Source organism: Podarcis cretensis (assembly GCF_951804945.1).
Source record: "Podarcis cretensis genome assembly, chromosome: 3".
In the NCBI taxonomy this organism is placed as follows: domain Eukaryota; kingdom Metazoa; phylum Chordata; class Lepidosauria; order Squamata; family Lacertidae; genus Podarcis; species Podarcis cretensis.
Genome location: NC_137172.1, coordinates 67,299,565 through 67,315,107, shown reverse-complemented (window position 1 = coordinate 67,315,107; position 15,543 = coordinate 67,299,565). Strand labels below are relative to the sequence as shown.

General features: G+C 41.1%; 1 protein-coding gene across 14 annotated transcripts in view; it reads right to left on the bottom strand.

Annotated features, from left to right (window-relative positions):
- Window positions 1-15,543, bottom strand: part of PTPRK (protein tyrosine phosphatase receptor type K) — a 352,960-nt gene that overhangs the window by 32,011 nt on the left and 305,406 nt on the right. For 11 of the 14 annotated variants that reach the window (XM_079970727.1, XM_079970721.1, XM_079970728.1 and 8 more), the window contains exon 15: window positions 818-978. In XM_079970727.1, coding sequence (XP_079826853.1) covers window positions 818-978 — 161 coding nt within the window. Of the gene's footprint in view, window positions 1-817; window positions 979-13,189; window positions 13,220-15,543 lie in introns of all 14 variants that reach the window. The other 3 variants (XM_079970725.1, XM_079970726.1, XM_079970724.1) reach the window with 1 other exon arrangement.

Below are 15,543 nucleotides of genomic sequence, written 5' to 3'. Positions count from 1 at the left end.
AATGTACTTTGAATGTCTTATAGGGCTGTCACATGATACTACATTTTTACAGTGTATAGATCATTGATGGGAAGTTCTCAATACCCTGCAGCCAACCACGCCTGCCAAAAATACTTTCTGGAGGTTTGGCCTGAGAGGAATCTTCCTGAACCAATACAGTCGTACCTTGGTTCTCGAACAGAATGCGTTCTGGGAGTCTGTTCAACTCCTGGAACCGTTTGAAAACCAAGGACCGTCCTGCAGCCAATTAGAAGCCGCAGAAGCCATTTGGCTTCTGAAAATCGTTCAGAAACTGGAGCACTCACTTCCGGGTTTCAATTTCAACTTCTGGGAGTCGATTTGTTTGGAAGTCAAAGCATTTGAGATCCAAGCTACGGCTGTACTGCTACTGGGAGTGGCCATCACCCAAAATTGGGGTTGGGTGTGACTGTTGCATACAGTGGTACCTCAGGTTAAGTACTTAATTCGTTCTGGCGGTCCGTACTTAACCTGAAACTGTTCTTAACCTGAAGCACCACTTTATCTAATGGGGCCTCCTGCTGCTGTTGCGCCGGCGGAGCCCAATTTCTGTTCTTATCCTGAAGCAAAGTTCTTAACCTGAAGCACTATTTCTGGGTTAGCGGAGTGTGTAACTTGAAGCGTATGTAACCTGAAGCATATGTAACCCGAGGTACCACTGTAGTTCAAGTGTCTCACTAAATTAATTTATTTAGTGTAAATGTAACAGCACCTCTACAGAGCACCTATACACAGAAACAAAGCAAGTTGCCAGCTTCAGTTACAACAACCATTTAAGCTCTGCCACTACTGTACTTACATCTGGGACTGAAGTTATGGGAATCCATAAAGGTGACCGAGAGAGGGTCCTCTGCATGAAGTGTGCTTTGATCAGCGTAACTCCTATCCATTGCGTTCACCATATGGGTCATTTCTTGCCTGGCGTTTCCCATTGCATCTTTGCGTTTCTTAGCAAGTTTGCTGCCCAGCCAAAAGCCAAAAGAAAAAAGCAAAAAAATGAAAGTCATCATAATTTTTCCATCTGGTGATCAATAACATGTAACAGTACCAAAGTGAAAGAATCTCTCAAACTTAAGAGCAGCTTTAGACGCTCTGGTACCCACAACCACGAAAATGTTCAAGTGCCTTGCAGTTTCAGATGATGAGTTGCCGTTGTAATGTCTGGAAAGGAACTTGCACAGGAAGGGTATTCAACGGGCACTTTTCATCTTTAGTAACCTGCAGCCTGATCCTAACCACATCAACTCAGAAATAAGTTGGAAATATTTCATTTGGGACTTGCTTTCAAGTGGGTAGAATTGAGAGTTCAGCTTTAGTTTCACAAGGAGCCTGTCAAGAACAGAGCAAGCATTGGAAACATTAAGCACTTGTGCTTCCAACTTGCTACTGCCAATGATGAAGCTACTCTTAGGAGTTTACAGGACAAATTTACACACTGTAGTGATCCAAACTTGTGTCCATGCCACTATTTTTATTTCTTGTTGTAAGATAATATTTATCGTGTAGAAATGTTTTTGTTTACAAATTCATATTCTTCTCTCCCTTTAATTGCTGTTTTCCCATGCAATTATGCCAAAATACTCAAATTGGAAACAAAATTCCATTTTAACTTAACCTTTATACAAATAAACAGCATAATTAAATCAAATGATCTTTGACCTATGTTTTGATTTGTAGTCAGAGAATTCATTTTTCTGGTTTTTCTACCATGTCTTTTGCTCTATCATTTAATTGCTTAGATTGGCAAAGGTATGCAAACAGCACAACAAAAGGAAGATAGTTCTGTTCATGTTAGGATTACATCTCACAGATCACCTTTGAATGAATGAATTAATTAATTAATTAATTAATTTGTAAACTGCGCTTTATCCGTAGATCTCAGGGCAGTTCACAACATACTAATACAAGATAACAAAATAAAATAAGAACCTCCCCCCCCCAAACCCCCAATAACCTCCCCTCCCCACCAAACATATTTTAAAGGGTATAGGATGTTAATTAGCCAAAGGCCTGGCTGAGGAGGTAGGGTTTTGCCTGGTGCCTAAAGGTATATAATGAAGGCGCCAGCTGTTTTCCTGCAGCAGAAGTGAGGAATTGGATCCAGCCCTTGATCCAGAAGTAGGCTTCCCATCTATCCATCACCTGATGTCTTATGACATCAAGTCATTTAAAGTTCAAGCCCAGTACAGTACAGGCTTGCACTTAAGCCACAGCTGAAAGAATTATTTCTGTTACCATCAGAGGTGGAGGCCACCCATAGGGGCGGGGTGCACCACGGGGCCTCCGGAGTCTGCCTGCCTGCCTCCTCCCACTCAGACGCCCTACAGCTGGGGGGGGGGGGGAGGCAGAATGCAGTCCGTTTGGGCAGCACGGAGCCTGCATATGCCCAAGCCACCACATCTCTCCCAGGAGAGACGTGTGGCTCGGGCACACAGCAGACAAAGTGCCACCCGGCATTTTGTCACCCTCCTCAGTGGTAACACCCAGGGAAAACCACACCCACTGCACCCCTCTGCCTCTGCCCCTGCAGAACAATGGGAAAAGATGCAATATTTTTTAAAATGCCAAATTTTGGTCACAAAGAAAGTATGAGAGCACCCACTGTATTCCTATTTTTTCTTTTGCAGCTGAAGCTTGAATCATCCCTTCCCTGACATCATATAACTTCACTCACAGGACAGGCAAGCGTGGTTTGCCCCAAACCCTATGGTGGGCTAAGTTTTGAGACCTGGGAGGACAAATTAGGTTCCCTACCATCACCCCAAAGTGTGGCAAATGGGGGAACAATATTTTGACTTCTGTGCTTATACTTTTTAAAACAGAATTCTGTGCTGTTCACACAGTCTCCCAGAATCTCACAATGTTCACTGAATCTCACAGGATCCAAACTGCATGCAAAGGAATTCCTATATGGCTGATATCCTTCCCATTTGTACACACCTGTGTACATTCACTATCATATGCAGAGGGAGAAGCTAGATGTTCACTGGGTGGGGCTGAATCCTTAAGGTACAAGCAACTGCATTAGATTATCCTAATTAGTACACAAATATTTGTAAAACCACTGGTGGTTTTTCACAGATAAAGCACCACAAAACACCACCTGTGTTAATTAAGCACACAGAGCACTCAATTTGCAGTTAAACACAAATTGCATCAATACTCCTGCTTTCAGGACAATTGTTTATTTCGAACTGTGAAATCCCCAATAAAGTGTCTTCAGGATAGTTTATCATAATATATACTGCATATTAATAACATGTTGGTATACTATGTATTGAGTATGTGTGTATGAAACATATATTACAATGTTCTCAATGGGAGACACAGTTGTAATTTAAGGAACAGCTGAGAAAGGTACCGTATTTCTGGAATATTAATGGATAAGTAACAGACATCTTTGAAATGTGCATACATGTTCTTGCTTAGAAGTCATGCTCCTTAAGAAAAAAATCCGCCTTGTAAGGGATGTCTAGATTTGGTGAAGAAGAAAATGTCCTCCGGACTTACTCAAAGACACTCTTCTCATACTATTGAGAAAATGCAGTTACAGCTAACAAGATATGGATCCATTCAGATTCTTAGCACTGACAAGTCTCTGCTCAAATTCAGTAACACAACCCTCGTGTGCTTGGTCACATGTAGACCTAGACTGCTTCCACGCTAGAGGTGTTGTTGTTTTTTTAGTGCTGCTAAGCCTTTGCTACTTTACCACAATAAGCCTGAAGCAGAAACATCTACTAAGATTCCAGACAAGCATTGAGTGTAGCACAATATTATCACTACTGACCACACATACAACATACTTTCTTGGCCTGACTATTCTTTCTCCTGGGCATTCTTGCTTCACTTTCTGAGAAATATTGAAAGAGTTGGGTGTCAGTTGCTGTGGCTGCATTTTCCAAGGCCAGCGCCTTATAAATAGTGATAATTCGTAATAAAGACATAACTTGACTTGGAAATAATTTGGAGGTACTTTTCCACCCAGTGAATTTTTCTGGAATGCCCTATGTGGTAAGATTATTGACGCTAATTGGATGTGTACCTGGTTGGGAAACTGCTCTGAGTCTTCTGGGGGGGAAAAGTAGTTGGATGAATATATAAACAAAAAAGCAAAAATTGTTAAATAAATATGCAAGTCGAGAACTGCTCTGGGTCAACCCAACACAGCTGTTCCTTGGCTAAATTTACACTACATCAACTCAGTAAACAAGACAGCTGCACTACCAACCTGCAGCAGCAGGATGGGGGGCTGTTTGCCTCACTTCTATGCCATGAAGAAGCATGGTAAGGGGTTGAGCCAGCTGTGTGATGCTGGCTGGACCAATCTGGTGGGGCGGCAAGCTTGTCTTTAAAGGCAGCATTGTGATTTGTTTTTGAGGGAGTTGAACAAGGCCTGCAAAACTTCCTACTTGGCAAGTGGCATGAGGGGTGCCATGCACAAGTAAGCTTCCTCTTGTGGTAAATGGAGGAGCACCCTGGTGCATTTTCATTGTGAGGGGCTGCTAACAAATATCCTGCTACTGCTCCCTGGTTTAAGGCGCTTTGGCAAGAGGGTCGCCCTTGAGTTATGACACTATCCAAGACTGTTCAGCAGGGGTGGGAAGTAAATGGCAGGTGTTTCCTTGGCATATTGTTTAAGAACAACAAACAAACAAAAGCATGCATCATTTAGTTAACTTCGAGCTCCTCATTGCCTATCTCAAATTGGGCAGAGTGCCTTCCTAGTTTTTACCTTTAACAATTGGAAGCCTGCACTTTTCGAGTATAGTTAAGAGTAGTGAAAAATTAAATGCTCAGGGCAAACCTCTACAAGTTTAATAAATAGTCACCCATAGTTAAATCTTTTTAAAGTATTGTGTCTTCGTTCTAGAGTGGGGGAACAAAGATATGAGATGGTGGTGGTGGGTGTTCCTTCAGCTGCTTGTGAAGCAATTGTCAATATTCAGCTATCATCTCATTATATATTTACAGCAGACATGGCATAAATTCAGTTTTGTGATTGTGTTTCATACATGGATTTGCAGGTCCTCCACGAATCTCTGTTCACAGAGTTCTCAGCATACACTTCCCCCTCAAAATTACCAGTGACTATATTTAGAATTGTAGCTGTCAAGAACTTTTACATGTGTAAAAATGGGATAGCAAGAACTAAAAATATAGGAGAGTTATTGCTGATCTTTAATCCCATCATACTATCCAAGGCTTTTATAGTTCAGGTGGCTTTTTCTCACCTATATACTAAAGCTTTCAGTCTTCCAGCCTTAATGCCACATTTAGGAAGGAAGGAAGGAAGGAAAGAAGGGGGGGGGGATAACCAGTCCCATCTCTTCATTTCACAAAACCCATTTTTGAAGCACCACTTATAAGACTTCATAAAAACCCTTCAGGATAGTCTTTCAGATAGTGAAAACTGCAGCTAGGTTTCTGGTTAAGACAAGCTAAAAAGTCAACAGTACTTAAAGCCTTGCAAGTAGCTAAGTAGGTAACCGTGAAAAAGTTAATTTCCATGAAAAGGCTGTGGTGCTGTGATCTATAGATACCAAACTTAGAGGACATTTTTGTTGAATGGTTACTTTAAATGTAAAGGTTCATCATTGTTCCACCTAATGTGTATGTCTTTAAGGGGCCAGAGCAAGGGCCAGAGCAAGATAATGAGACCCAGCTTTACAGCTGTGAAACATAGCAGGTGCTGCTGAGTTGCATTGATTAAGGTGTCAGCATTTGCATGGAGTATATAAGGAGCAGCACCTAGCTCTACCATTCCCCTGGGGGTTGGGTTGGTGGTTGGGTCTGGTTTGTTGTTAATGTATTTAGTGTATAAGGAGTTTTTGTTTTTTGTAATTAAAACCTTAAGTTATTTTTGAGTCCCTTTCTTTTTAATGCATGATCTCCCCAGCAAGCTCTCTGCAGCGCTACCATACTGCATAAATAGCCAACATCTTTGGTTATGGGCCCAGCTGCTGAGTGGATGACTGCATATTTTTGGACTCTGAGAAAGGTTTGAAAACTCCTTCTCCTGTTAGTGTAGTTTTTGTGGGTCTGGAAGATTTCCAGAATGGTTGACCGGGTTCCTGAAGCTGAGAAGGCTCTGGTCTTCCCACAGCTAACAGATGAGAACTATAGTTTATGGTCTTTTTGGGTGGAGGCGCTTTTGACCTCTAGGGAAGTATGGACTTATGTGACTGATGACCCTCCTGACCCTGTAACAAATGCTTGGTCGAAAGGAGATGCGAAAGCCAGGGCGATAATTAATTTGGCAGTCAGCGACCAGCAAGTAGTCTACATAAGGAATAAGAAAACTGCCAAAGAAATGTGGGACAGTCTTGCAGCAGTGCATGTTAGAAAGGAGTCAGCGTCTGCATTGACGTTTTTCAAGCAGCTGTACCAGACGAAGTTGCAGCCTGGTGGTGATTTGGCAGCACACTTGAGACGTCTGGAGGCAATACGCGGTGAATTAATTCGAAGGGACATGGACATACCTGATATTCAGTATGTTTTTATCATTCTTTGTTCCCTTAACGAGGACTTTGATGGCATAGCTAGCCAGATATCTGCCGTTCCACCAGCACAATTAACTGTGGAAGGGGTAACGGCAAGATTAATGGGCGAGTTGGATAGAAGGGAGGCTTGTGCCACAAGCACTCCTATTTCCAGAAGTAATGAGGAACGCCATATGCAACCTTTTGGTGATGCGACTGCATTTAAAGCTGCAAAGCGTTGTTGGTTCTGCAATAAGCAAGGACATTTTGCAAAGGACTGCAGATCCAAAAGAAAGCAAAGTACTCCTAAGCCTGTTTCTGCTCGTCAGTCACGGTTGTCATCTCAGCAGCCAACATCGCACCGTAAAGACAGAAATGAGCCGCGAGCTTTTCATGCTCGGACTGCAGATCATAAAAGAATTAAAGGTGCCAAGTGGAATTCTTTTATTGTGGACTCAGGAGCTTCTCACCACGTTTGCAACAATCGAAGCTTGTTTATTTCTTTCGAAGAGGAAATTGGTAATGTACATTTAGCCAATTCACAAGTCTTGCAGTCACTTGGCAGAGGTACTGTTAAACTTGACTCTTTAAATATTACAATAGCGAACTGCATTTACTGCCCATCAGTGGACAATTTATTATCAGTAAGGTGTTTTGCTCGTCAAGGCATAAGTGTGCGTTTCTTAAATTCAATGTGTGAGTTTTTTGAGGGGAACAAACGTCTATTGTATGCCCGGGACTCTGATGGTTTATATAGACTGTATTTTCGCACCTACTCCCAATCGCCTATAAATTGCAGAGCAGCACAGTCAAGCCAGGGGTTGAGGAATGTAAGGCCACATTCTGGGTGTGTCCATGAGGCGCACAGAATTCTGGGACACTTGAATTTTGCTGATGTAATTAAGACAAAGAATATTGTTAATGGCCTCAACTTAAAACCATGTAAATTCTTTATGCAATGTCTATCTTGTTGCAAGAATAAGATTAAGGTTGCACGCAAGGGTAGGTGCTCAGATAGGAAAGTAACTGAGCCATTTGAGCGTGTACATTGTGACTTAGTTGGGCCACTCCCGCCATCATTAGGAGGTTCAAAGTACTGGCTCACCCTCATAGACCAGTATAGTAGATATTGTTGGACTTATGCAATAGCTGAGAAGTCCCAAGCATTTGAGAAGTACAAAGTTTTTTGCAACTGGGTAAAAACGCACTTTAACAAACCAATTAAGAACCTGTTTTCTGACCGGGGCGGGGAATTTGTTTCTGAGGATTTTGAGAAATTCCTGGAAGCGCAGGGGACTACTCATGAGTTATCTTGCCCCCGAAGTCCCTGGCAAAATGGGCTTGTTGAAGTTGTGCAGCGTGATCTGCAAGCAGGGGTCAAAACTTATCTGCACGATGCTAATCTGCCCAAAGACTTTTGGGCTGAAGCGCTTAATGCATTTTGTTATGTTAGAAATCGCAGTTATCATTCTGGTTTAGATGTCACCCCCTATGAGAAGTTGTTTAAAAAACGCCCTAATCTGAAATACCTACGCATTTGGGGTTCAGATGTAATTATGCATTACCCCGCTAAGCAGAAACTGGGTGAGCGTAGTGTTCAGGGAAAATTAATGGGCTACCAGCAGGGGGCGTACAGAATTTACATACCAGCAACTGGCAAATTTCATATTACCAGAAGCATGATACAAACTGTAAATTGGAATGGAGTTGCTGTTTTCCAAGATACTGACGGTATAGATAGTACTGAGGAAGAAGAGGAAGAAGCAGCAGCAGCAGGAAATGGTGCTTCTGAATTAATGGAAAAAGACAAAAAGCCTGTTGAATCTGATAATTTGCTTGGTGATTTAAAGTCACAGGCACCCGAGGGGAGGTTAGATTCTCTTGAGTTTTCTGACCGTGAGCTTAGCCTACAGGCACCTCTTCAGTCTGACAATGATGATTTACAACCTGAAACTAGTGGTTCCCTTAGTCCTATTAAGTCTGAGGAGTCTGACTCTCCTTCCGGACTGAGACGTTCAGATAGAGAGGCAGAAGCCACAACGATTTGCAGATGAACATTTTAATACTGTGTATGCCAATAAGGCGGTTTTTGAGCCAAAAAGCTACAATGATGTTCAGAATTTACCTAAGCACCAAGCTGCAAATTGGTATAAAGCTATGAACTCTGAGATAGCTTCTTTAAAAGAGCATAACACTTGGTCTCTTGTACCACAAACCCCAGATATGAGACTTATTGATTCAAAATGGGTTTATAGAGTTAAAATGAATGACAAAAATGAAGTTGTAAGGTACAAGGCAAGATTAGTTGCTAAGGGTTTTCAACAAATTCCAGGCGAAGATTATGATTTGTGTTATTCACCAAGTGTAAAATATGAGACAGTTAAGCTCTTGTTAAAAGATGCATCACAATGCGGACATTCTGTTTATCACCTAGATATAAAAACTGCATATTTGTTTGCAGATTTAAAAGAACAAATTTTTATGCGTGTCCCTGAAGGCATAGACGCCGCTGAAGGTTTGGTATGCAAATTAAATAAATCCCTTTATGGTCTGCACCAAAGTGGAAGGAATTGGCACCAAACTTTAGCAAAAGAATTGCTGGATATTGGTTTTCACAAGGAAAGGCAGACAATTGTGTGTTTATAAAGGAAAGGGCAAACTCTGTAACAAAGATGTGTGTGTATGTAGATGACGTGTTAATTTCTACAAAAACTAAACAGGAATATGAAGAGGTAGTTTCACAGTTACAGAAGAAATTTGATGTGGTGGAATTAGGCATAGCTAAAAATTACTTATCCATGCAAATTGAGAAAGGCAAAAATGGATCTTTTCTGGTTCATCAAACTGCAAAAATTGATCTTGTTGAAATGCTACGTTTAGAAAATGCAAATGGGAAGGAAACGCCTATGGTGTGTGGTTTCACCTTTACAGGTGAAGATAAACCATTTCCTAACAAAACTTTGTATCGTTCTGCCATAGGCAAGCTAAATTTCATTCAAAGAATCTCAAGACCAGATATAACTTATGCTTTTCACTTTCTGGCAAAATTTGTGGAAAAGCCTACTACACAATGTTTCTCTGCTCTTAATAGAGTGGTAATGTACCTTAAACATACCAAACATTATAGGTTGCAGTTTATGTCAAGTATTGACAAAGGTTTTGAAATTTTCTGCGATGCATCTCATGCAGTGGAACAAAATAATTGCAGGGGTGTGTCTGGTATGGTGTTTTGTTATAACGGTTGTCCATTTGAATGGAAGTCCCAGACACAAACCATTATTTGTCTCTCCACAACAGAGAGTGAATTATGTGCATGCGTTCAGGCCACTCGTGATGTAGAATGGTATCTGCAAGTATTTGCAGACCTACAGATGCAAGTAACGCTACCAGTAAAAGTTTACCTTGATTCCCAGAGTGGACTTGCTATCCTATGCTCAGAAACCAATACGCAGCGCACCAGAGTCTTAAGATTACGTTTGCAGTTTGTAAAGAAACTAATTGCTGATGAAATGATTGTATTTGAATATGTTCCAGGTGACAATCAAATTGCGGACATTTTTACAAAAGCACTTCCAAAGGTTACACATGAAAGACATGTACAAAGTATGCTTTATGTTTTTGTTCCACAATGATGAACCGCAGGGGAAATGTTGAATGGTTACTTTAAATGTAAAGGTTCATCATTGTTCCACCTAATGTGTATGTCTTTAAGGGGCCAGAGCAAGGGCCAGAGCAAGATAATGAGACCCAGCTTTACAGCTGTGAAACATAGCAGGTGCTGCTGAGTTGCATTGATTAAGGTGTCAGCATTTGCATGGAGTATATAAGGAGCAGCACCTAGCTCTACCATTCCCCTGGGGGTTGGGTTGGTGGTTGGGTCTGGTTTGTTGTTAATGTATTTAGTGTATAAGGAGTTTTTGTTTTTTTTGTAATTAAAACCTTAAGTTATTTTTGAGTCCCTTTCTTTTTAATGCATGATCTCCCCAGCAAGCTCTCTGCAGCGCTACCATACTGCATAAATAGCCAACAATTTTAAGTACTTCTATGCACTGAGCTCTGAAGAGTGTCAGCAGCAAGCAAACAGGTAGTGCAACAGTTGCTTGTCGAGACCCCGCAGCCACCCCCTCGTTGGAAATAACTCACACAAGGACATGAATATTAGGTTTATGTTACTGGGCAAAATTGAGGAAGCGAGCAAAGAGGAAGTCCTCTGGCTCACTCCTCCATTTAAATGGCCCCGGCCACGCCCCCCCAGACAGCGGGTTGGCTGGCCGGACTCTGACGTGGCTGGGATCCCCCAGGCAATGAGGGACAAGGTCCCCCGCCTCCAGTGGGGAGTGGGTGGCCACGCGGTCCACCGCAACTCCTCCCCACTGAGAAGTAGAGCGGATGAAATACACCATTAAATGATTTTTGTTGGGTGCATGCATTAAAAGCACTACCACTCTTTTCTCTTAGTAACTCTCTTTCCTATGCCAGTCCCACAACTTGTGTTTGGGTTATCCGTAGTCTTAACTGGTATCATAATCCCCAGCAATGTTATGTGCTTGTGATCATTGCTCCGAATCAGAGCAAATGATTTGTAAAAATATTTAATTTGTGGACACATCTGTATTGGAAGTTAGATTAGCTTCAACCAGAGCCAGGGCCTTTTCAACTCTGGCTCCGGCCTGGTGCAACACTCTGCCTCATGAGACCAGGGCCCTGCAGGATCTGATTTCTTTCCGCAGGGCCTGTAAGACAGAGTTGTTCTGCCTGGCCTTTGGCTTGGAGCCAATTTGATTCCCCCCTCTCTCTCTTTTTTCTTTTCCTTCTCCTCCTGCGATGAGGCTACATTTAATATTTTAATGTTTCAATATTTTAATGTTGTATTTTAATTTTGTTTTTAAGTTGTAATAATTCAACTTGTTTTTATTATTGCTTGTAAGCCGCTCTGAGCCTGGCCTTGGCTGGGGAGGGCGGGGTATAAATAATTATTATTATTATTATTATTATTATTATTATTATTGCTAGCAGCCATCAGCTCCTTATAGCTTTGGTACTCTAGCTCAGGCCATGCAATCTCTTGTTTTGGAAACAATCAGCAATTTGTATTGGGGGCTGCCGAGAGTAGATAGACATTGTTAACCACCACAGCGTTCACCTCCATCAGCCTATGCAGTTGGCTAAGTAAGAAGGGAGGGAGTAGAGATACTTTATTATTTTGTGAAAATTGCATAGCATAATTACTTCTGGTTGTCCTGTTATTTAACAAGGGAATTGCAATTTGTCATAGTAAACTCAAGGATAACAAAGTCAGGCTACAGCAGCTTAGGTAGCTTTTGTTTAAAATTAAGTGGTTTTTTTTGGTTTTTTAAAATTGATATTTCAAAACCCTCTCCATTTAATACATGATTCAGATTTACTGAAGGGCAGCTCTGTTCAAGTGCAGGCCTGTACATATATATTATATGGCAGTTTGTTTTGAATTAGTAGCTTTTTTCAACCCTGCATTAGGCTGCTTCAAACTTTGTCTATGCTTCTACAAACCATTCTGACTGTTGCTACCATTTAACGCATCCCATGTGCAACATACAATATAGGCATAGATCTTGTTGACAGGTCTGTTCCCCGAGAGTAAGAGAGATCAACCACTTAAACGCTTCAAAGAAAGCATAACATTGCAAGCTCAGAGGAAATATCACTTTCAAACATCTCCCCCACTGTGAGGAGAAGAACAGGGTAGGAGAAGGAGCCCAGAAGCCTTCTTCAACTTTCTCAATGAGAATTAGGTGGTTTTGGTGGAAGAGTCAAAATGAACAGAAGCCTTGAAGGGCTCATGTCTTTTTGTTACTTGACAAGAGGCCAGCTGCTGTCCCACCCATCCGCCATTGTGCCCTCATCTGGCTGGGTGATGGTGGACAACGTGCATCACTTTTCCTTCATGTGGGGCTCCTGACAAGTGTATGCATTGCTCACATGTAGGTCAGCATCACGTACACTGGGGAACCCTTTTAGTTCCACCCCCATTAGTGCATCAGCTTCCTTCAACCATTGCACATTTTACACATTTTTATTTTGTAAAAGAACACCAACACATGAACGCCACCTTCGTGTGTAAGGGATCTGCACAAATGGATCTGGTTGGGCGGGTTTCTCAAGAGCCCTTTGTGTTTGAGGTCATTTACAGACACAACACATGGTGTCAGAAGTGGAGTTTAAAGCAGACTCACACTCTAGCACGATCCTAAAGTTTAGCCTAGCTACTTTTTTCTTTCTTTCTGGGTGGTGGGTGCTGTGAGAAACAGTGTACATTCCCTGTCATTTCTTCCCCTGAAGTGGGAAGACTTCACTCTGCCTCAGATTAGAGCTGAGTCCAGTTCACTGCTTGATGAAGAAAACTACCTATCACATTACATGAACCTAGAAAGAAGCCCAAACTTGATTTTAGAATGAAAATTAAATTGTAGTGAAACCAAAAGAAACAAATAGATACATAGAAATAATGTTTCTACATTCATTTAGAATACAATATCCCTTTAAAAATAAAAGCAAAAAGCCTTAGAAAATGTTTAGCTCCTAAAAAAAAGAAAATATAAATTATATGGAAAAATGTAGCAAAGTATTAATACTTTTTGTCCCTTTTTTTTTTGAAAAGGGATACTGCATCTTCAAACACGTAAATAAGTAAGTCACCCATTTCTACTTACAGGTAGTAGGAGTAAGAATAGTAGCTCCTCCTGGCAAGCAAATCACAGACAGTGGAAAAAGAGAAGCAATGGTGAATGAAAAGCGTGACTCGGTCACATTCAATAAAGCAGAGAAATGTGCGGTTTTTTTTAAAAAAATCATGTTTTATTGGTTAGCATTACAAACTTGCTCATGCACTGATTAGCCTTACGGTGCCATGCAATTAAAAAAAATATGTTAGCATATAAAAATGATTTCGGTATTAGAAAGAGATTGCTGGAGAAAAATGACATGCTGACACTTCATTTATTGTGGGGGGAAAAAAGGAAATTAAATGGGTTATGTATTTTCATGCAGTTCAGCATAAATGTGATGACTGATAACTACCTAAATGTCATGACATACAGAACAGGTGTGTACAGGTCATGTGCTCTCAATTGTTCCCTTTCTTTTTTGTCTAACTTTCAGTTACAAACTGGCAGAGCTGTGTTAACAAACAACTAAGATGGCTGCTTACAAGTATACAGGTGTAAGCGGTTTTTTGGGGGGAACATCCTATATAGATAATAGGTCTATGCTGTCATTTTTGCAGTAGATGTGCATGTATACTAAGGAGAACACACACACACACACACAGAGCTTCTGCTGCTGCTGCTTCTAAATCTTAAAAATGAAAATGTTGATACACACATGCTTAGCTTAAAAAAAGAAGTACACAAATGGAAAGAAATGAGGTACATTTGGAAATATTTCAACAATGGTTAAAAAAAAGTTAGTTGCTATTTAAGAGATGCAGTATCCCTTTTCTTATGCAGTTTGATTACTTTGTAAAACTCTATAACAGCTAATAGAGTTTCATCTACTTCAGCTTCAAATCAGTTTGTACAAAATGATCAGGCAAAGCATAAGACACTTCTGATTCATGAAATCATACAAAACTGCTTACCATTCAGATTTCCCCCCCAATAAATCAAATTTGGAAATCTGTTACAATGCGTAAGAGTAATTAAACCAATGTGAAATTAGCAGGTATATTTTCTGATCTTCCTAAAAGTGTTAATAACGTCCAAGTATCAAAAGGGATACCACATGATGGAATCACTAATATGTATGTACAGAATGGTTATATTTATAGCACCTAGTAGTATACAAGCGCTTAAGATTAAAACTTAAAGCATATTCAGTCTAATTCCATTGTGTTTACAGTGTGGTGGTGTATACTAGAAAAAAAATCATTTAGTAAAAATAGAAGGCAGGAGGATAGATTACTTTAGAAACCTTGTTAATATAAAGGGCTTCAGGGAATTCCAGTTTTGTCCCACTGAGTCAATGGGAATGACAATAGTTTCACATGATTAAGGGGACTGATGGGCTGAAACTACCATAAGATGAGTATGTTGATAACTCATATGGACTGGGCTCAATATTATTATTCTAGAAAAGTTTACACATCTTGATTGAATAAAGTCACAGTGGGCAGCAAGGTTTCCACACAATTCAGACAAATGGTGTACCACACTTATAGCATAGGCTTTTTGTCAGATGTGAAGAACCCTGTGGCCATCAGCCCCAGCCAGCATGGTCAGTGGTCAAGTATGATGGGAGTTATTAAGCAACATCTGGAATACCACAGGTTCCCCCCTCTGCTTTCGGTGGGGCATGGGTCTGGGCTGGTTATAAGCCTCTGAGTCAAGATACCTATTATGTTTAGGCACATGAGATCAACCTAGCTCTGCCTGCTGAGAATTTTGCTCTCAAACATGCAGAGAAATTTGGAACTTGCTTTTCTGCGCTTAATCTATGTCCTTTGCAACTCAGTTTACCCCTTGAGTTGGGAAGGAGGAAGATTAGTGGGAAATTACCAACAATCAAGGCAAAAAGCTCAGACGAACAGTAGACCACGCTGTGAATCCTCTTTACTGTGAGTCTGAATATACCGTATTTTTTGCACCATAACACTCACTTTTTTCCTCCTAGAAAGTAAGGGGAAATGTCTGTGCGTGTTATGGAGCGAATGCCTGCGGGTGGCGGGGGGGATCTGCTGCAGTCGTGAGCAGAGGATCCATGGTTTCCCTTCCTTCCCTCCTCCGTGGTTACAAAGCATGGATCCACATGGATCCTCAGGATTTTTGCATTGGGCTACTCCAAACTCACTGTCACATCACATGTCTGTGGCCACAGCATGAACCACAAAAATCATATATCCACTATTTCGTTTAGAATATTTTTTTCTCGTTTTCCTCCTCTAAAAACTACGTGCGTGTTATGGTCTGGTGCGTGTTATAGAGCGAAAAATACGGTACTTTCTGCAGCGCTCTCTCTCTCTCTCTCTCTCTCTCTCTCTCTCTCTCTCTCTCTTTCTCTCTCTCTCTCT